Source organism: Ahaetulla prasina, chromosome 10 (genome assembly GCF_028640845.1).
Source record: "Ahaetulla prasina isolate Xishuangbanna chromosome 10, ASM2864084v1, whole genome shotgun sequence".
Taxonomy (NCBI): Eukaryota; Metazoa; Chordata; class Lepidosauria; order Squamata; family Colubridae; genus Ahaetulla; species Ahaetulla prasina.
Genome location: NC_080548.1, coordinates 22,735,567 through 22,757,494, shown reverse-complemented (window position 1 = coordinate 22,757,494; position 21,928 = coordinate 22,735,567). Strand labels below are relative to the sequence as shown.

General features: G+C 43.2%; 1 protein-coding gene across 2 annotated transcripts in view; it reads left to right on the top strand.

Annotated features, from left to right (window-relative positions):
• APLP1 (amyloid beta precursor like protein 1) overlaps window positions 1-21,552 on the top strand; it is a 58,892-nt gene extending 37,340 nt beyond the window's left edge. For both annotated transcript variants that reach the window (XM_058196198.1, XM_058196197.1), the window contains 3 exons: window positions 2,223-2,291; window positions 16,626-16,769; window positions 18,644-21,552. In XM_058196198.1, the coding sequence (XP_058052181.1) occupies window positions 2,223-2,291; window positions 16,626-16,769; window positions 18,644-18,742 (312 nt within the window). In that variant the 3' untranslated portion in view covers window positions 18,743-21,552. The remainder of the gene's footprint in view (window positions 1-2,222; window positions 2,292-16,625; window positions 16,770-18,643) is intronic.
• The last annotated feature ends 376 nt before the right edge of the window (window positions 21,553-21,928 follow it).

The following is a 21,928-nucleotide window of genomic DNA, read 5'->3' as shown; positions in this document are numbered from 1 at the left end:
ACCGGCTGAAGTATGCTGGCTGGGGAATTCTCACACAACTTAAAGCCACTTAAGTGGGGGGGAAAACACAATGTTTTAGGGTCATTGATTCAACATGGAAAAATGGCAACGGGCTTCTTATATGCAGATTATTTATTTATTTAGCATATGACATATCATACATGGACTAGCAATACATATTAACATGTCATCTGGATTAGTAGAAGACAATATATATATATATATAAAAAAAAAAGTCAAATACCACTCACTCATCACGAAATCTCCAGAATCGTAAAGCTTACAAACTTGAAATTTGGCACATACGTTCCTCTTGGCTTCTAGATGCTCGCTAAGAAAGGATTTTTCGAAATGACCATCAGATCATTAGTATTTTATATATAGTATTATATTCACATGTTCTGATGCTAAGGTGTTAGATGTTCTACTCCCCCTCCCCACCTGAAAGGAACTCTGTCCCAACTGCCAGTTGCCTTATATTAACACGCTCTGATGTTAACCCTTCGCTAAACAGGGTGTGGGCGTGGCCAGTGCGTGACTCATCCGGCCTGTGGGCTGGGACATTCTACTCCCCCTCCCCCTCTGTTGCAGCTGCCAATTGCTTTATATTAACACGCTTTGATGCTACGGAGTTACACATTCTACATTAAGTTTCAGGCTTTAAGTGTCAATTTATCACACCCGATCACATAGTTTTGTAGCAAAGCACGGGCATCCAGCTAGTAAAATATAAATATTAAAAAGAACAATCTTTAAATACCAATGTCTAGGCCATCCAACCATTGAAGTGCAGCTACTGGATTAATAGATGCCCTCAGCTTATAGCTGATTACAATGATCTACAGTTTGACATGGGACCTCCGCAGTCAGACTGAGGGGAGGAGGATAGCATGCCCCATTTATACATGGGGTCCCGACAGATGCCATGTGTTGTGACCCAGGCCCAAGTAGGTAGTAATAAACTTAGTCCGTGGAAAAACAAACTTTATTCGAACAGCTGGGAATTACTTCATTCCCAGCATCGTTCAACTCAACGTAAAATAAATGCCTCCCAACACAAATTCCTCGGTTATTTCATAAACCTTAGTCCAATTAGGCAAACTGCCAAAGGCCCTTCCTGGCAAACATCCAGAAGCCACAAAAACAAAGACATATATGAAGCAGAAGACAAAGCAGAAGACGCAGCTACAACGTTGTTTTCCGGCAAAGCTCAAATGCCATTGCTGGTCTTTTAAACCTTATGATAGGGGCCAATCATCTCTTGGCCCTACTCCCAAGTTGTCCTCTTTGCTTGAGCTACTCTTGCCTTCTGGCAGCTCTTCTCATGAGTGCATTAGGAACAGGATCCTGCTATTCCTCTGCCTCACTATTATCAGTTTCTGGAGGCTCTGGAGTCCGCACCTCAATCCCCGATGGCCCTGGCCTCACCTCATCCTCATCGCTGCCTGACTCTGTTGCCAGCTCCGTAGGCTGCTGACAGACCACAACACCATGTGAGATGCGACACCTATTCAGGATTGTCCATTGCTGTTGCGGTAGTTCAAAGCCTGGCACATTTTTTTAAATATGCAGTGATATGTACTGAGCCCATCTCGTTTTCCTTTTTTTTTATATCATATCAATGCGCGAACAGGGTGGCACCTGGGTGCCATACATTCTAATTCAAAGAAAACTAATCAGGTTAATCATAATCATTACATTCAATCTACTCATGTATTTCTAATAATAATGCACACTTATATTAAGTTATAATCTATCAATGTTCAATTATTCCACATTTTCTCTTGTTATTACTTTCATTTTATGATATAAAAATGCCTACACTAATATTTCCCCCTTCTCTTATGTCTATCGCTTATTCTAGCTTTTCCATGTATTAACTTCGCTACGTCCAAGGAAACGTTTGAGATGCTTGTGCTTTCAAATGAATAACTGCTGTCTTGTAAAGGTTGATGCATTGCCATTATCCCATTATGTGGAGGACCGGGGCATGTTTCCCTATGTTCCACTTTGAAAGAGAGAAAATGTATCTCTATTTAGGTTATACATTGGAATAAAGAAGGAGCTATGCACTCTGGAAAGGATGAGGTTGCAATTGTCTCATGCGACCGGAAAGAGTTTTGCACTAAGAGGAAGATAATGTTGCTGGATTGCCCATCCAGCTTTGCATCCCCTGGACTGTATCTCTTAAATCAAAAACCATTCCCCCATCCATCCCATAGGTCAATGTGTCTGCCTCAGATGTCAAAGGCATGGTGTACAAGTCCCAAGAAATACAACGGGATGAACTGGTAAGTAGCTTTCAAGGCACACTCCCTGCCACCTGTCAAGTGGGCTTCAGCTCCCCTAAACTTCCTTGTGAGTCACGTCTGCCCTGCCAAAGAAGCCAACACAGTTCTAGGCTGCATTGATAGGGGGATAGAATCAAGAACCCATGGAGTGTTAAATACCAATTTGTAATGGCCTGGTAAGACCACTCTTGGAATACTGCATCAAGTTTTGGCCACTGCAATATAACAAAGATGTTGAGACTCTAGAAAGATTTCAGAAAAGAAGCAACAAAGATGATTAGAGGGTTGGAGGCTAAAAAGAAGAACGGTTTCAGAAACTGGGTATGTCTAGTTTAATGAAAAGAAGGACTAGGAGTGACATGATAGCAGTAGTTCCAATATCTGAGGGGCTGCCACGAAGAAGAGAGAGCCAACCAGTGGTAAAATGTAAAATTTGTTTGTGGGGATGGCTTGGTGGTGGGGGTGGTGGGGGTAATATGACTGGGTGGGCGTGGCCAATTTTTTTAAGCATCTTTTCTACAACCTCTTCGGCTGAAGAGGTTGTAAAAAAATGCATTTAAAAGGCTTTGACGATCCCAGCTGAGCTGCGCGATCATCAAAGGCTTTTTTTTTTAACTTTTAAAAGCATTTTTTTTTTGGCCGAAGAGAAAATGCTTTTAAAAGAAAAAAAAAACTTCTGATGAACGTGTGGCTCAGCTGGACATGGGGGGGGCAGGGATTTTTGCTACCGGTTCTCCGAACCACCCGCCACCATCGCTACTGGATCGGGTGTTCCGGTCCAAACCGGGAGCACTTTACCCCTGGAGCCAACCAGTGGTGGGTTGCCCCTGGTTCAGACTGGTTCTCAAGAACCGGTAGTAAAACCGGCGGGAGGCTCTGCCCACTGATTCGGACGTCATCAGGAAGCTTCTGCGCATGCGCAGAAGCGTGCGTGAGTGAGTGAAGCAAGCATGCGTGTGCGGTCCCATTGTGAACCGGTAGTAAAGATAAGTAGAACCCATCCCTGGAGCCAACCTATTCTCCAAAACACCTGAAGGCAGGATAAGAAGCAATGGATGGAAACTAATCAAGGAAAGAACAAACCTAGAACTAAGAAGAAAATTCCTGGCAATTAAAGCAATTAATCAGTGGAAAGACTTACCCCCAGAAGCTGTAGGTGCTCCAACACTGGAGTATTTTAAGAAGAGATTAGATAACCATTTGTCTGAAATGTTATAAGGTTTCCTGCTTGAGCAGGGGGTTGGACTAGAAGACCTCCAAGGACCCTTGAATTCTGTTATTTTGTTGTAGGGTTTTTAATCCTTTAATCTTTTGGAAGCAGGAGACAAATAGTTAAAAAATAAGGCCAAATGCAACTAGGCTTTTTTCCTTGGTTTTAGTATAAAGCCCTACCTTGATCTAACCGTGGAAAAAATTTACATCCAACTTGGTCCAGAAAATTGTGCGAAATGTTCTCCATATAGAAACCTTTTTTTTTTTTAAAAAAAAAGCAAAAACAAAAAAGATAGTAAGCAAAACTCTTATTTCTATCACCTCTCCAATTCATTGTGTGTAAAAGTGTGGCGGAAGTTTTTAGTACGGAAAATCTTGGTGGGTTTGAGTTTGTTCGTTTTATTTTTGCTTTTGAATTTAAACAATGAATGAGCCACCCTGAAAACAAACTCCCATCCTTGAGGACAGTTCATCTCTGTCATCAAGAGCAGGCTCACCTGTTCTGTGTTTGTCTTATCCTGTCTCTGTAGTTGTCCTCATCTATCGGTGTTGTGTCTGCGCCCCCCGAGCCGGGCTCCCTGCCAGAAAGTGACTTGGAAAGTGAGGGGGAAGGGCCATCAGGACTTACCTTTGGAGCACCAGCTTCCCTGGCTCAGCTCCAGGAGCCAGAGGCAGGCCAGGTGGAGGAGATAACGAGGCCTCCGTCCCCTGACTCTTTCCCCCCCAGGCCATGCCTCCAGACCCGACTGATGGCAATCAGGCTTGGTTGGACCCTAGGTTTCGTAGGCAGGAGAGGCGGGAACAACAGAAGCACGGGTGGGGCAGGCCTAGGAAGTGCTGAGATGGAGCCACACCCCACAGGATATAAAAGCAGCAAGGGCTGCTATACCTCTTCGTAGCAAGCAAATCAACTGCTTTAACTAGAGCTGAAGTACTGTTTGTTCCTGGTTGACTCATCAAGAGAGATAACAGAGACACTTGGCAGATGCTCGCTAGTTTGCTGCCAGAGCTGCCAGTGCTGGCTAATTAAGTCATCGCTTGGACTGAGGCGAGGGGGACAGAACAATTGGGCCCAAGATACCCAACTACCCAAAAGGACAAGAGAAATTCTGTAAAAGTTATTGCACCATCTCCTTATTCCTGAAAATGCACTAATAATTAAAAACATTGAGAACAAAGGTTGGCTGCATTGCTCCTTTTCACTAGATCTATAAGGCAGTTTCATATATTCTGGGCATTTTTAGCAATATATCATCTACACCAGGGGTCTCCAACCTTAGTCCCTTTAAGACTTGTGGACTTCAACTCCCAGAGTTCCTCAGCCAGTTTTGCTGGCTGACCGACTCTGGGTGTTGAAGTCCACAAGTCTTAAAGGGACCAAGGTTGGAGACCCCTGATCTACACTAAGGTTTCCCAAACACGGCAACTTTAAGACCTGTGGACTTCAATTCTCAGAATTCCCCAGCCAAAATAGTTGGCTTATCTACACAAACATTGTATCAGTGGTGAAATGTAAAATTAGTTACTACCGGTTCTGTGGGTGTAGCTTGGTGGGGGGGGGATAATGTGACTGGGTGGGTGTGGCCAACTTTTTTTTAAACTTTTAAAAGCATTTTTTCTACAACCTCTTTGACCGAAAAAATGCTTTTAAAAGCCTCTGACAATCCCAGCTGAGTTGCCTGATCATCAGAGGCTTTTTTCTTTTAAAAGCATTTTTTTTCCTTTAAAAAAAAAAAGCCTCTGACGATCAGGCAGCTCAGCTGGGATCAGGCAACTCAGCTGGGATCGTCAGAGGAGCCTTTTAAAAGCATTTTTTCTACAACCTCTTCGGCCAAAAAAATGCTTTTAAAAGCCTCTGATGATCCCAGCTGAGCTGCGCGATCATCAGAGGTGTTTTTTTTTACTTTTAAAAGCATTTTTTTGGCCGAAGAAAAAATGCTTTTAAAAGTAAAAAGAAAAACCTCTGGCGATCGCACAGCTCAGCTGGGCATGGGGGTGGGGCCAGGATTTTTGCTACCAGTTCTCCCAATCACCTGCCGCCATCGCTACCAGATTAGGTAATCCAGTCCGAATCGGGAGCACTTCACCCCTGCATTGTATCCTCATATTATGAAGGGAAAAAAGGATGTTTAGATTCAGAACCTCCATTCCGGAAATAATTCTGTATGGAGCAGAGGTGGGATTTACATAATTTACCTACCGGTGCACTCACTTCGCTCTCACGTGCCACCTTCGTGCACGCACCCAGCCTTCCGCGCATGCATTTTGCTTGTGTGCGTGCCTTCCACACATGCGCCCAACCTCAAAAACGTGCCTAAATAGGACAGTATAGAGCCATGGTGATTTCCGCTACCGGCTCACCCGAACTGGCTGAATTCCACCTCTGGTATAGAGACACATCTCACACATTCATTCACATCTGATTAGACTTCATAACAAGCATGCAAATGGCAGTTTGACTGCAGCACCTAAACAGTCCTAGCTGATCTTGGACACTAATCCGAATGGGATCTGGTTCATACTTGGGTGGAGACAACGAGAAAATGCCATCAGTGTGTAGACTAGCCTGAGGATTGAGAAAACATCCTAGAAAAAGGCAGTGCCAAACTCTTCTATATTGTCGTCAAGAGAGCTATACCGATAGAAGATAATATTTGTAGCTCAGGATTGAACTGTGGGATTCTTGATGGTCTCTGAGCTTGGTGGTTTTCTTGTAGGTGTTTCATTACCTAACTAGGTAACATCATCAGTGCTGTTGATGAACTATACAGAACTATACAGACAGGTCCATGAAATCTACAGGAATCCAGCTTGCCTTGAAAAAGACTTGGCTACAACTTGCTATACCCGTAGAGGGTGGCTTGAAGGAATTGCTTTGCTTACAGCTGTATATTTTAAATAACCAGGCCTCAACTTAGTCCCCCTCGGCCACTAGCCCTACACATCATTTCCTTTTTGGCTGCGTTCATAGTAGCATCCTATACAGATGAGAGAGATCACGTAGTAAGTCCCACTGCTGCCAGTCTTTATCAATGACATTGGTTTCAGGTGCCTGGGGTTTTCAAAGGTACACCAATTAAAGCTTGTAGCATCTGGAAAAGGCCAAAAGGATCTGTGCAGATTTACAGGCCAAACAGATATTTGACATTACCAGCTTTTGACTGGGAATTTGCTACTTTGGTTCATTTCAGATCTTCTTCCTCTTCTTCTCCTTCTCCTTCTCCTTCTCCTTCTTCTCCTTCTCCTTCTTCTTCTCTTTCTCCTCCTTCTCCTTCTCCTTCTTCTTCTCCTTCTTCTCCTTCTCCTTCTCCTTCTTCTTCTCAAAAGTAGATTGAACGGCAGTGCCTAGCATCTCTTTGGCAGGTTCTTGTGTGATCCCTGTTCAACCGTGTAATAATTCTGAGTTGTAGGGTTGTTGTTGTTGTTGGGTTTTGTTTTGTTTTTTGCTTCTTCCTTTTCTCAGACAGCAAGGCACAACCGCTTTTCTTGAATTGGGTGTTATTGTTACAGCGAGCTCATATTATGTGTTACTTCAGGGCTCTTGGGAGAATTCCATCTGCTGCAGGTGATTTATGAGTTTAATCTATCTGTTTGTTCTAAAGTGTCCTCTAAAGATGATTCCGTTTGTGTCACTTCTTCAGATTTATTGCCTCGGTGGAGAACAATTTGGATCTATTTTGCCAACCTTGCCTTTGTCTTGGGCCGATGCAAAGCAGTCATTTAACTTCTCAATAATATTTCTGTCTTCCCTAAGTGCTTTTTTTTACATCTTGATGGTCTAATGACCCAAACCATTATGTCTGGCAAACTTCCTGCTTCTAATGCAATCCTTTTAACATTTTTCTCCTTGGCTTTTATACCTCTTATCTAGATTATATTTTCTTTTTTCTTTCTTGGCCCAACCTTATTAGGCATTTTATTATGTTTCAACTGATAGTATTTCAATTCTTTGAGGATTTTTCCCCACACGGGCAATAGCTTTAATTTTTTTTCCCCTAAGGGACACATTTTTAAAATTCTATTTAGTCGCTCCAACGTTTTCTTTAAAACGGCCTTTGAAGAAGTCAAGCAAGCTCAAATTTGTCAAGTTGTGGCTATATTCGTGCATGGTTTGTTTGGTTTTTTTGCATCTATCTTAATGGATGGTTTATAATTGGTCTTACATCTAAACAACAATTGTAGGTATTGGGAGATACAAATATGGGTGACTTTCATGTCAAGCTCTACAGTACACTTGGCTGAATTGGAAGTAAACAGGAGCAGTTTGAAGCCATCAGTTTTAATTATCTTGAGTGCTTACAGTAGAAAGGCGATGCTTAAATCTAGTAAATATATATAAGGCTTCAAAATCTTGCTTGCACAGCCATTAGAGAAAGTATAGCTAGAGTAGAACTGGGGAGTTAATAGCTCCAGGAAAAGCTTCAAGGCTTCAAAGCTGAGTTGCAAAAGGCAGAGAAAATAGATTTTCATATCCGTATGCACATTTGGAGCCTTCTCAAAACAGCTCGCAAATATATTAGATCAGGCTTCCCCATCTTTGGTGCCTTCCAGCAATGTTGAACATCCAAAGCCTAGAAATTCCCAGGCGGCTTGGTTTTGTGTAGCTGAAGACCCACATGTCTGGAGGGCATGAGATTTGGAGAGGTTGTAATCAATCAAGTGACAAAGTCGGTTTTAAATGGAGGAATTAATTACAGTAGCAGAAGAAGCAGGAGCAGCTTCGGGGGGGAAAACTTGAGAAAAAAGAAGAAGCCAGATGGATACGATCAAATGCTTATTTAACATCACATCCTTGGTCTGATAATGGCCAGTGCTCAGAAGAAAGTCACCCAGTAAAGATATAAGCGTGATTGTGTTTTTGTTTTCATCAGCTGAAATTGAATAAAATACTCTTTCTAAAACTAGAGTAAATATACAATCAGTAGTAGTTGTATCTTATCTTTGATGGATGTCTTGACCTCCATCAATAGTTGTGGGTGGCCCGCCAACTTATGATACTGAAAGCGTAGAGTAAATAGAATAACAGAATAATTACAGAGTTGGAAGAGAGTCTGGAGGTCTTCTAATCTAGCCCCCTGTTTGACCAGGAGACCCTATACCAGGGGTGAAATCCAGCAGGTTCTGACAGGTCCTGGAGAACTGGTAGCGGAAATTTTGAGCGGTTTGGAGAACTGGCAGTGGAAATTTTTAGTAGTTCAGAGAACCGGCAAATACCACCTTTGGAGATTTTGCAACACCCTTCCCCCAGGAGTCTGGTGGGAATGGAGATTTTGCAATATCTTTCCCCCAGGAGTGGGGAGGGAATGGAGATTTTGCAGTACCCTTCCCCTGCCATGCCCACCAAGCCACGCCCACCCAGCCACACCACACTCACCAAGCCACGTCCACAGAACCGGTAGTTAAAAAATTTGGATTTCACCACTGCCCTATACCATTCCAGACAAGTGGCTGTCCAGTCTCTTCTTAAAGGCCTTCAGTGATGGAGCACTCAACTTCTGAAGGCAAACCATTCTTTGTTTAATTGTTCTCACTATCAGGAAATTTCTCCTCCGTTCTAGGCTAGTTCTCTCCTTGATTATAATAATAATAATAACAACAGAGTTGGAAGGGACCTTGGAGGCCTTCTAGTCCAACCCCCTGCTTAGGCAGGGAACTCTACACCTCTTCAGACAGATAGTTATCCAACATCTTCTTAAAAATTTCCAGTGTTGGGGCATTTACAGCTTCTGCAGGCAAGTTGTTCCATTTATTAATTGTTCTAACTGCCAGGAAATTTCTCCTTAGTTCTAAGTTGATTCTTTCCTTGATCAGTTTCCACCCATTGCTTCTTGTCCTGCCCTCAGGTGCTTTGGCAAATAGTTTGACTCCCTCTTCTTTGTGGCAATCCCTGAAATATTGGAACACTGCTATCATGTCTCCCCTAGTCCTTCTTTTTATTAAACTAGACATACCCAGTTCCTGCAACCGTTCTTCATATGTTTTAGCCTCCAGTCCTCTAATCTCCTCTAATGGATTAATTTCCATCCATTGTTTCTTGATTTGCCTTTTGGTTCTTTGGAGAATAGGTTGACCCCCTCGTCTATGAGGCAACCCCTAATATTCAAACATTGCTATAGTGTCACCCCCTAGTCCTTCTTTTCTCTAGACTAGACATACCATATACACATATTTATTTATTATTTATTTTATTTATTTACATTTATACCCCGCCCTTCTCCGAAGACTCAGGGCGGCTTACACTGTGTTAAGCAATAGTCTTCATCCTATTTGTATATTATATACAAATAGACATAGACCAGGCAGTAGTGCCAAAACATGGCTCATCCCTATAGAAAGCCATGGGCCTCACCCATAGATGTCAAGGGAGTTATTTGCTTGAACCCAAGGAATTAAGTACATCCCGCTGCCCGTTAGCCTTTTCATAATTGCCTCGTATTTACCAGGGACTGATTCTTGTAATCATGTTCTGAAGAGATCATCTTTCCTTCATCTGGGATTAAAAATGGTGGACAAGAGAAGAGATCTTTGGCTCATCAAATTGTTATGTGTGCTTTGTCTAAAGATCTTTACTATTCCCTCGGTTGCACGCTTAATTCCAGATCCCCATTAGTGGCAGTTGATTTTGTGTCCTGCGTACATCTGTTGTAATGTAACACTGTCTATATTTGGTCTTCTGCTGATTGATCGTTAATTCAGCTTCTCTCCCCCCAGCCTAACCCCCCAATAATCACTGGCATTGGGTTATTCAACCGCAAACAAAGAAAACTGGTTTGCATCTTAAAATTCCCTCCACAAGGAAATTTATCCTAGGGAGATTTCATCTTTAAAAAAAAACCAAAAAAACCATTATTCTTTCCATGCCTGTGATCCTCTCTGCTTCATATCCCATTCCACTTCATTGCTTATGATTTTCTTTTAATTGTGTCAGAAGAGTTAGTAGTTCTTCTGATTTGTGGACCCGTAAGGACGATGGGGAATGGGGAGAAGAAATAAGAGGTAGAAACCACTTGTCTCTATGAAAAACAAACATTAGAAGCTGCAATCACAGCTTTCTTCTTTGCAAAATCCAGAGAGACAAAAACAAAACAGAAAACCTCCAAGCTTTGCTACTTTGGTGAGTGTTTGTGAGATTGGAGGTTGCTTTCAACAAGCTAAAATGCCAAACATTAAAATGGGCATGAAAAACAGTGTTTTCAGAACTCCAATATGCCTTCAGACCCACGCAGCATTTTACGTCTGAATTACAGATGCCTCAAGTGGAAATATTAACGTAAGCATTATTTGTAATCTCTAAAGTCTCTGAAAATCGTACACAACTGAACAGACGAAGGCAGATTGTTTGTAACAGTGTCCTGGGGCCTAAGAAGAAACCCTGTTCTCTATCTGCCGTGAATATTTAACAAATGCCGCAGGGATCAAAAGCTTACTTCAATTACTCCTGAACTTGGCAATGCTTGTCGTAATAGTTGCTAATCCCTTTCTCCTTAAAAATAAGCAGTTGCCTTTTGTGCGCAGATTCCTCGGGCTTTATGCCGACCACAGCTTTATGAATAAATCATAAGTTCTTGTCACAGGTGAGAACCGATGTAGCAAGCCACCCTTAGTAGCCATTTCGGAATTCAGATGGTTGAGGATCAGATTAAATAGATGGAAACAAACCAGTGTAAAAGTTTGTAAGACAGCAATAGGATAGAAGAATAGAATAGAGCTGGAAGACTTTGGAGGTCTTCTAATTCAGCGCCCTGCTCAAGCAGGAGAACTTATATCATTTCAGATAAGTGACTGGCTAGTCTCTTTTTAAAAACCTCCAATGATGGAGCGCCCACAATTTCTTTGAAAAGGGGGTCAAATTATTCTTTGAACAGAACCCCTCAAATGCTAGAACACTGCTATCATGTCATCCCTAATTCTTCTTTTCTCTAGACTAGCCAAACCCAAATCCTGCAGCCGTTCTGCATATGTTTTAGTCTCCAGGCCTTTCATCCTCCTAGTTGCTCTTCTCTGCACTTTTTCTAAAGTCTCAACATCTTTTTTTGCAATATGGTGACCAAAATTGGTTGCAGTATTCCAGGTGTGGTCTTATTAGAGTTTTATAAAGTGGTTCAGTGTTGATGAATTCAATATTCAACATTGAACTGTATTCCTGTAACTATCAAGTATTAATAAATAAATATTAATAAAGTTAATACTTAATAATAATTAATAATTATTAATAAAGCCAGCTGAATCTATAGAGCAAGATGAAGTAAGGCTGAAATATCGCATTTCTGTTTAATTCACTGTAGGGTTGGGATCTTCAGAGCAAAACAACTGATTTGGGTCTTGGAGAGCCTTAAAGCATCCATAGAACCACTTTGCGGGGAGGACTCCAAATGGGGTTAATTATTCCCACAAGAAGGGGTAATGGATGGTTCTCACAGGCCAGGCAGGGCTGGGCCAAAATAAGCTGTCTACCTTTGCTACAGACCAATAGTTCTCAACTTCAACAGCTTTAAGATTGTGCGGACTGAAGGTTTGCTGGCTGGGGAATTCTGGGACTTGAAGTCCTCCAGACTTAAAGTTGCCAAGGTTGGAGACCCCTCCTCTAAAGCATTCTGTACCTCATACTTTCTTGGACTTTAATTCTTGGTCCCCGTAGGCAGTGACCATGTTGGCTGAGGTTATGAGTCTGTAGAGATTCTCAGTCATCCAGATCACAGTTGTCCCAAAGGTGCTTTTTCAGGAGGCAAGTGGACTTTCTTGGGGTTTGTTTGTTTTTTTTGAAGACCTTTCGCTTCTCATCTGAAGAGGCTTCATGGATGAGAATGTTGTGACCCAGGCCCAAGTAGGTAGTAGTAAACTCAGTCAGTTTAAAAACAAACTTTATTAGAACAGCTGAGAATTAACTCATTCTCAGCGTAGTCCAAACTAAATCAAAGCAAATTCTTCCCAACACAATTCTTCAGTCTTATCACCAACCTTGGTCTAATTAAGCAAACTGCCAAAGGCCTTTCTTGGCAAAAGTTCAAAAGCAGAAGATGCCAATAAGAAACAAATGCTATCAACGTTGTTTTCTGGCAAAGAGCCCAAACACCGTTGCTGGTCTTTGAAGCCTTATGGGAGGGGCCAATCATCTCTTGGCCTTACTCCCGAGTTGTCCTCTTTGCTTTAGCTGCTCTTGCCTTCTGGCAGCTCTTTTCATGTGTACATTAGGAACAGGATCCTCCTGTTCCTCTGCCTCACAACTGTCAGGCTCTGGAGTCCGCACATCTCTCCCCAATGGCCCTGGCCCCATCTCTGCCTCCGATGCAGAGCCCTCATCCAGGCCTTCCCCAGCGTCCAGGCCTGGCTCATGTTCTTCCTTAGCCTCATCACATCTGATTCCATTGCCAGCTCCACAGGCTGCTGGTGGACCACAACAGAGAAGCTAAACATCTTCAAAAGAAAAAACAAGGAAATCCAATGGTTTCCTGAAAAAAGCACCTTTGAGACTGAGGTTATTAGGTTGGACTATCTGGAAGTTACCAGATTGAAGAAACTCGGTTTGTGACTTTTCCTCCCTTCTTCTCTAGCCTTGATGGAAATGGTAGTCTTGTTTCTAGGCTTCATTGGCAGGATCCAAGTGGTTGAGCCATGCCAAGTTTAGAAGCAAACCAGACCACCCAAAACTAAAATTGTAGAACTCCTGGGAGTTCGAAGTGGCGGTTGAAAGAAATTCCCCACATCCCCTCTCCCCAAAGATTAACATGTGGCCTCCACCCAATATAAAACCAGTTTCTGGGGTTTTTTATATTTCATTTTAGCACACGTATACAGTTGCCTTCAGTTCCTCCAGGCAGTTTGTAATAACAATTCGAATGCATGCGATTTTAATACCACCAGCTGAAAAAAAAAAAAAATTCAGGAACAAGCAGGTAAAATCTGACCAAAAAAAAGGGCCTTTAAAATGTTGTGTGGTTGTGCTTGGACAAACCTCTGCCCAGTGACACTTTTTTGTGTGTGACTTAGCGAGCAAAATAGAGACCCTCTAAGATAGCAATAGCAATAGCACTTAGACTTATATACCGCTTCATAGTGCTTTTACAGCCCACTCTAAGCAGTTTACAGAGTCAGCACATTGCCCCCAACCAGTGGTGAAATCTGAACCAGTTTACTACTGGTTCGCTGGCTGCGCATGTGCACCGCACACCAAATGCGTGCTGCCCGTGAGCATGCACAGTGCCCACTAAAAGGAAGCCTGGGGTAAGTAGAACAGCGCGGGGTGATGGTGGGGGTAGTGGCACACAATCTTTTTTTTTCACTTTTAAAAGCATTTTTTTTACAACCTGTTGGGCGGAATAGGTTGTTAAAAATGCTTTTAAAAGTAAAAAAAAGACTCTGATGATCGTGTGGCTCAGCTGTGATCGTCAGAGCCTTTTTTTTAACCTTTTAAAAGCATTTTTTTACAACCTATTCCTACCATTCGGGCAGGAAAAGCAAGTGAGCTGGAAAGAAGCAGCATGCGGGCAAGTGAGAGACCAGGCAATTGGGTGAGCATGGACGGGGGTGCAGGGGCAGGGATTTTTGCTACAGGTTCTCCGAACCACCCGCCACCATCGCTACCGGATTGGCCAATCCGGTCCAAACCAGGAGCATTTTACCCCTGCCCCCAACAATCTGGGTCCTCATTTTACCCACCTTGGAAGGATGGAAGGCTGAGTCAACCTCAAGCGGGTGAGATTTGAACTGCCGAACTGCAGCTAGCAGTAGCCTGTAGTGCTACATTCTAACCACTGCGCCACCTCAGCCCTCCAAAGATGGTCAATAGGCACAGCAGCAAGGAGGCTTTTCCCCAAGCCATATGTGGTACAGGTGACTTGCGACCAGTTGACCCCAGCATTTCCATTGCTAACAGTTGTAAAGTGAGTTTTGCCCCATTTTACAACCTTGCTTGCCCAGTTGTTAAGTGAATCTAGCTTTCCCACTGACTTCACTTGTCAAAAGTTTGCAAAAGGTGATCACATGACCCTGGGACTCTGCAACTGTCATAAGTACACGCCAATGGCCAAGCGTCCGAATTTTGATCACATGACTATTGGGATGTTGCAATGGGAGAAAGATGGTTCCAACTTGATATTCTGGTTCTAAACTTTGCGCTTAAGCAGAAAAATTATGGTAGAGCCATTGAAATGGAGTTGATCTTCTTCTTCTTCTTCTTCTTCTTCTTCTTCTTCTTCTTCTTCTTCTTCTTCTTCTTCTGCCATATCCATCATCAGATACTGGCGATCACGTTGGCGATTTTTCTCAACAGCCACACAAAAAAATGCTGTTGAGTTTTGTCCAAACTAGTCCCTTAGATTTTGAAGCCATGATGATGTTCTTCTGCCTGGACCTCGTTTGCCTTCAGTCTTTCCCTGGAGGATTAAGTGAAGGATGCCGTATTTTTCTGGGTGTTGTATCACACATCCAAAATATTCTAATTTTCTCTTTCTTATGTTTTTGATGATTTCCCTTGGCTTTCCCAGGCGGCTTATCACCTCCTCATTTCTGATTTTGTCAACCCAACTTATATGTAACAGTTGGTCTTCATCCAGAAGAAAAAATATTTTTTTAAGATAACTTTTCACTTAAACATCATTTTGTGGCAACTTTCAGCTTCAGATTTGACAACCCAATTTGTCACTTAATCAGTCTTTGTGGCTCTTTTATGGTCGATTGAACACTCTAGCCGTAAGCACACATCTGTTCTTTTATTTCTTTCAAGGGATTCAGATCTCTTCCCGTAATATAACAGGACCAAGTCACCCCACTCCATTGCACCCCCCTCCCATCCTGTGCTCCAAAAGCAATATTTTGTTACCAAGGCAAACGTTGAAGGGGGGACTGAATTATCTGCCAAATGTATTTAGTTGCAGATGTTTAGACGTCTAGAGGGACCGATGATGTTCAAAGTTGCACGTCATGGTTTAGACTAGAGTTGTCCAACCTTGGCAACTTTAAGACTTGTGGACTTCAACTCCCAGAATTCCCCAGCCAGCATGCCTGACACCCCTAATTTAGACAATCTGTATGGTAACGTTGGACAGAATTCTTTAACCTCTGCACTGGGTTTTGAACTCAAATTTCAATATCTCTGGTGGTGTCAGCTATATCAAACAGGGATAGCATCAGGGGTGGGGCTGCTGGGGGTTCGCAGGGGTTCGGGAGAACCTCTAGCTAAGATTCTGTGCAGTTCGGAGAACCCCTAAATCTCTTGACTGGCCCCGCCCACCTCCCCCTCCCAGTGGTGAGATTCAAGTAATTTAACAACCGGTTCTCTGTCCTAATGATTTCTTCCAACAACCAGTTTGCCAAACTGCTCAGTGGTGCGAACTGGTTGAATCCCACCACTGCCCCTTTCCCAGAGTCCCCACACCAGAGGTGGGTTTCAGCAGGTTCTGACCAGTTCTGGAGAACCTGTAGCGGAAATTTTGAGTAGTTCGGAGAACCGGTAGTAAACATTCTGACTGGCCTTTCCCCCATTTATTCTCTGTCTCCTGAATCCCAGCTGATGGGGAGGAAATGGGGATTTTGCAATATCCTTTCCCCAGGAGTGGGGTGGGAATGGAGATTTTACAGTATCCTGCCACACCCACCAAGCCATGCCACGCCCACCAAGCCACACCCACAGAACTGGTAGTAAAAAATTTTGAAACCCACCACTGCCCCACACGGTCCGTTTTGGATGCAGTTAAGTGCAGGGCATGCACGGAGGCTCGGGGAAGGTGAAAAACAGGCCTACTGGAAGTTCGGGAAGGCCAGAACCAGAGGGCTTCCGAAGCCTGGGAAGGCTGTTTTCGCCCTCCCAGAGGCTTGAGGAAAGCCTCTGGAGCCCAGGGATGGCAAAAACACCACACATACCTCCAATATGGTGCAGGAGGCCAACTAGGCCATGCCCACCATGGCCACGCCCACCCAGCAACCGGGCAGAGAACCCCTTGCTAAAGGTTTTGAAGCCCACCCCTGGATAGCATCCATTACCGCATATGCGTCTTTTGCCAAAAGTCTGTTCTTTTAAAGAAGGCTTTTCTTCCATCACCCTTCACCATTGTAGATGTATATGGTGTCTTCTTTAGCAAACATGAGAATTGTCCTAAAATCACGTTTGACTCTGTTTTTCTACAGGAGCCTGACACCTTGGTAACCATCAACCGAGGGGCCCTGATTGGTCTCCTCATCGTAGCAGTAGCTGTTGCCATGGTGATTATCATCAGCCTCCTGATGGTTCGCCGAAAGCCATATGGGACCATCAGTCATGGCATTGTTGAGGTACCTTTGGGGCGGGGGGGAAATAAGCTATCTGTTTTTGGGGTCCGGGCAAATTTCATGGATTGCAGATTTTTGAGAAGAATCCGAGACTTCGTAAAAGTTTTTGAATGCTTTCACCCACACCAAGTTTCCTCCACTCTGTTTATCTATGGGGGGGGAGGGGGCAAAGAGCATTGTCTGCTGTTCTGATGCATTGCAGGGATAGAAAGCACATGGCGGCTCCCTTAGAGCTGCGGCTATGGTAGCTTTCTTCTTGGTGCATTGTTCTGCAGACACACAGCAGAAGTGATTCCATTAAATGACATCAACAAGAAAGGAACGCAAGCTTAGATACGGCCCATGAAAAGCATTTCTGGGAATTGGGGAAATTGACTGGGCTGGTCTTTTTATTATTTTTTTTTGCATTTATATCCCGCCCTTCTCCGAAGACTCAGGGCGGCTTACACTATGTCAAGCAATAGTCTTCATCCATTTGTATATTATATACAAAATCAACTTATTGCCCCCAACAATCTGGGTCCTCATTTTACCTACCTAAAGGATGGAAGGCTGAGTCAACCTTGGGCCTGGTGGGGCTTGAACCTGCAGTAATTGCAAGCAGCTGTGTTTAATAACAGACTGTCTTACCAGTCTGAGCCACAGAGGCCCATGGGGTCTTGGGGAACAAGGAGGTCTCAAGTGAGGAATTAGCCTCCAATCCCCACACAGGTATAAGAGATCCAGAACTGACTTCCCCTTCAGGCAATGGTGTCCAAACTTGGCAATTTTAAGACTTGTGGACTTCAATTCAGCTTTGCTGGCTGAGGAATTCTGGGATTTGAAGTCCACAAATCTTAAAGTTGCCAAGTTTGGACACCCCTGCCTTAAGGCAAAGGCTGGCAGTCCAGGGAGATTCCTGTATTATAGTCAGAGTATAATAAAGTAGTTAGCTTGAAACCTCTGCATGAGGATCTGGTTGTTTGTGCCTGGCAGATGGTATTGGCATATGATGATGATCATCATCATCTTTTAATGACCCCATAATCCCTTGCGGGATGGAGTCGGGGCAATTGAATGGAGCTAGCAGAATGTTTTAATGGCCTGATGCCTTTCCTGTCACCAATGAGGAGTTTTGTGCAGCAGATATATTCTCAGTGTGCCCAGAGAGAGAAATATTTGCCTCTACCTAGGATCGAACTCACAAGCCTCCTGATTGTGAGGCGAGAGCACCACCTCTAGGCCACCGCACCACTCCAGATGGTGATGGTGGTGATGATGATATCATTATTTTATTGCTTTGCATATACACAGAGAGTTTTTGCACGAAAGACAAATTCCTTGGCTAAAGAAATCGCACTTGACCAAAGAAAGTATTCAATTCAATTCATATCCTTAAGAACTCTATTGATCAACATTCCAAGCTCCAGGCATGTTGGTAGAAGCTCGATGGAGGCCCATTGCATGACTTTAATAGAATAGAATAGAATAGAATAGAATAGAATAGAATAGAATAGAATAGAATAGAATAGAATAGAATAGAATAGAATAGAATAGATTTTTTTATTGGCCAAGTGTGATTGGACACACAAGGAATTTGTCTTGGTGCATATGCTCTCAGTGTACATAAAAAGACAAGATACCTTCATCAAGATACAACACTTCAACACCTAATGATAGTCATAGGGTACAAATAAGGATATAAATGTTTTATCTTGTATTTATATGTATATTTTTATTTGGCTGTGAACCGCCCTGAGTCCCTAGGGAGATAGGGTACAAATAAGGGTGTAAATAAATAAACAAATAAATAAAGGTTACAACTAGGGTACAAATAATTAACTCTCTTTTCTTTTCTTTTCTTTTTGTTTTGTTTTGTTTTGTTCCCCTTCCGGCAGGTGGATCCCATGGTTAGCCCGGAGGAGCGGCAGTTGAACAAAATGCAAAACCATGGCTATGAAAACCCCACATACAAATTCTTTGAAGAGATGAACTGAGTTCCTTGGGGCTGGGGCTTGTGGCATGACCGGGGTGGTGGGCATGACCATGTGGATGGAGGGGTTGGCATGTAGAACAGGAGGAGGGTGTTTTCCACTCAAGAGCCCTTCTCTTTTTCTGTGCCCCGTCTGAGCTTCGCTCCTACCACCTCATCCGCCTTCTTTTTGTTCTTCCATTTGCCATCCTGCTTCATACTTTCTGGGCTTTCTAGCTACTGCTACTAGCCTACTTCTTGCCATTTCTCCCACTTCTTCAATTTCACTTCTCCAAGTCTAAAATGCCTGTATCAACACACGCGCCATGGTTGGCGTTCACACAACATGCTTAACCAGCTTTCTTACAAACCTAGGGGCTACCTTTGCTGAAGCACTCGGCTTGATTCCTTTTAATCTTGCGTCGTGGGTTTTTTTTTTTTGGTTTTTTTTTAGGGCTTAGCATGTTGGGCAAAGACATCCGATTTGGTTGGTTTTCAGATTTGATGTACTGTGGAAACCCAACCGCATTGGTTAATTCAGTCATCTAGTTCAGCATGTTGTGTGAACCGAGGCATTCCCACCAAGCTGCCAGCATCAGGTTTCAACTCTTGTATTTTAAGCCAACTCATCTCAATGGGTAAACTGCCATGTTGTGGAGAGAAACCGTTGAACCTACAGAATCATCATGCAGTTATGGGGGCACCAAATGTCACACCATACACCCTTATAACCTGTAGGCTCCAGTCAGTAACCAGTGCTCATTGTGCGACTTTCACACGTGCATCTTCCTAACTCACCTGGGGCCAAATCTAATGTTAAAATGACAGCCCATAACTCAAACACGTCACCACCAAGCCCCTAGAGACACTCATCACGTGGTTTTCCACAAAGCAGCAGACCCTACATATTCCATGGCACACATTTGTGACTCCACGTTGCAGGATTCTGTTGAAAAAAATGGAACACTTCCACCATACCTGTCAGACAAGGGTTACCATTGCACGCTAGAATTTCCCATTGCTAAACTAGCTTGCCTCTGGCATAGAAACCGGATTCCATCTTCACTTGCTTGCCTTTTTCTATCTCTGTTTATCTTCTGCTTCTTTACTACACTGAACTCTTCACTCCTTGCACCTAATTTATTGGAAAGCCAGCTAAAGGCTGAGTAGATTGGGAGAAGATAGCATCCATCAGCACTTTATTTGACTAGTTTGGAGAGGGGAAGATACAAAGATTGAAGCTCTTTTTCAACACAGACACATCTGTTCCTTCCACTTCCCCCCCTCCCACACTCGCACTATGTAGAGCATAAAAAGCAGGTTTGCTGAAACAGACTTTGGCTACGTTCACACCGTTCAGTTAACCAGTCCAGTTACAAACCTAACAGCAGCTGAATGCACACAATATGCTAAGCTGAATTTAAGTTGCTGGTTTTCATTTCGTTTTGGTAGCTTAACAAGTTGTGTGACTCATCATTTTACGGTTTGGTGATTTGCGCAAGCCCCACCACCACCCGACACCCCCCCCAAAAAAACCAGGTTAATTCAGGAACAAAATTAAGCTTCTTGTGTGAGCACAGCCCATAAGGCTGATCCTTCTCCCGGCCCAGAAATTCTGAAGCTGGGAAGTTAAGTTCCATTGTAGGGCTAAGCTCATAAGCATATATGCTTGGTTGTTGTTGTTTCGTTTCTTACATTGGGAAGTTTCTCTTCCAGTAGCAATTTGCCACATGTCTTGATCACTTTGCAAAAGTATCTTCTGAGATCAACCGTCTCAGCAATCCCCAATAGGGGAAGGTAGGGGGCCAATTGGACCATCTCTGGTGCCATCTCTGCCAAATGTAATTCCCAGCAGCTGCTAGACAGAATGGTGTGTGGAGTAAATAGTCCTATTGCTGCCTTTGGACTGAACCATTTTGCTATGGTGGGGGAGGGGGAGTTGGAACTGAACCAAGGAAGATACCTTTACTACCAGGGTTCCTGAGATCACTTAGAAGAGGTAACTTTAGAGATGCTTTTATCTTGGTTCCCCATAAGCCATAATCCAGCCTTCTCCAATCTGGGTGCCCCAGAATCCCCTTGCCCAGGGGTCTGCAAAGTTGGCTCTTTTAAGACTTGTGGACTTCAACTCCCAGAGTTCCTCAGCCAGCTTTGCTGGCTGAGAAACTCTGGGAGTTGAAGTCCACAAGTCTTAAAAGAGCCAACTTTGCAGACTCCTGCCCTAGCCTAACATTGCTGAGAACTCTGGGAGTTGAAATCCACACGTTCTAGAGGATGGCCAAATTGGAGAACCATCAAAATTTGGAAAGGACCATTCAAACCTGCTGTGTGCAGAAAACACACACTGAAACATCCCTAACAGATGATGATAAAACCTATGCTTAACTACATCCAGGAAATGCGAACATTAGCACCTCTTTGGTGAGGCTGGGATAATTAGTTTGGACAGGCATAGAAATCACCTGGACTAAGAACCACTTGGAGAGATAAATGGGATCCTTTCTTTTTTTTTTTTTTCATGTTCACTTAGTGAAGAAAGTTATTTCCAGACTCAAAAATCTGCCAGTGTGGGAGGCCCTCACTTTTCACAACCGGCCTACTCCATCTTTGAGGGGGGAAAAAAAAAAGAATGTCAGGATTTCTGCCTTGAATGTCTTCTTCTGTGTTTCATAGTTATACCTTGTCATGCCCTGTTCCGTTTACCATTTAGATCTTGTTCGTTTTTAAGCTGAGGTTTTTCGAAATCAAAAGGCAACGTCAGAAAGACAAGGCAGGAGATGGAATTCAATTGCCAGCCCTCCCACCAAACTAATAAAATATTGTCACTTCTCTAAGCTTGGTGCTGGACCTGGACTTTTCAATGAAATGAGGATATCCGGGGGCTGGAGGTGGCTGGGAATTGGAAATAAATTGAGGTGGGAATGGGAGAAATTTGTCTACTTGCTAGAAGGATGCAGAAGAAGTTTAAAAGAGAACTTCAGAAGACCAACTAAGTTCTTACAAACATTTGGGGTCTCTACCTAAACAGTACGTGGCTGACTTTAAGGAAACCTGATATATCTAAAGCTTTTGCACTTACACAATTTAGCTTTCCTGTACAGATGTAATGATCACTTCATTGAGGAAAAACCTACTTACATTATTAAGAAAAAACAGACACATACAAAAAAATGTTCGGATAATTTTGCAGCAAAAAGTGTGACTGTTTGGG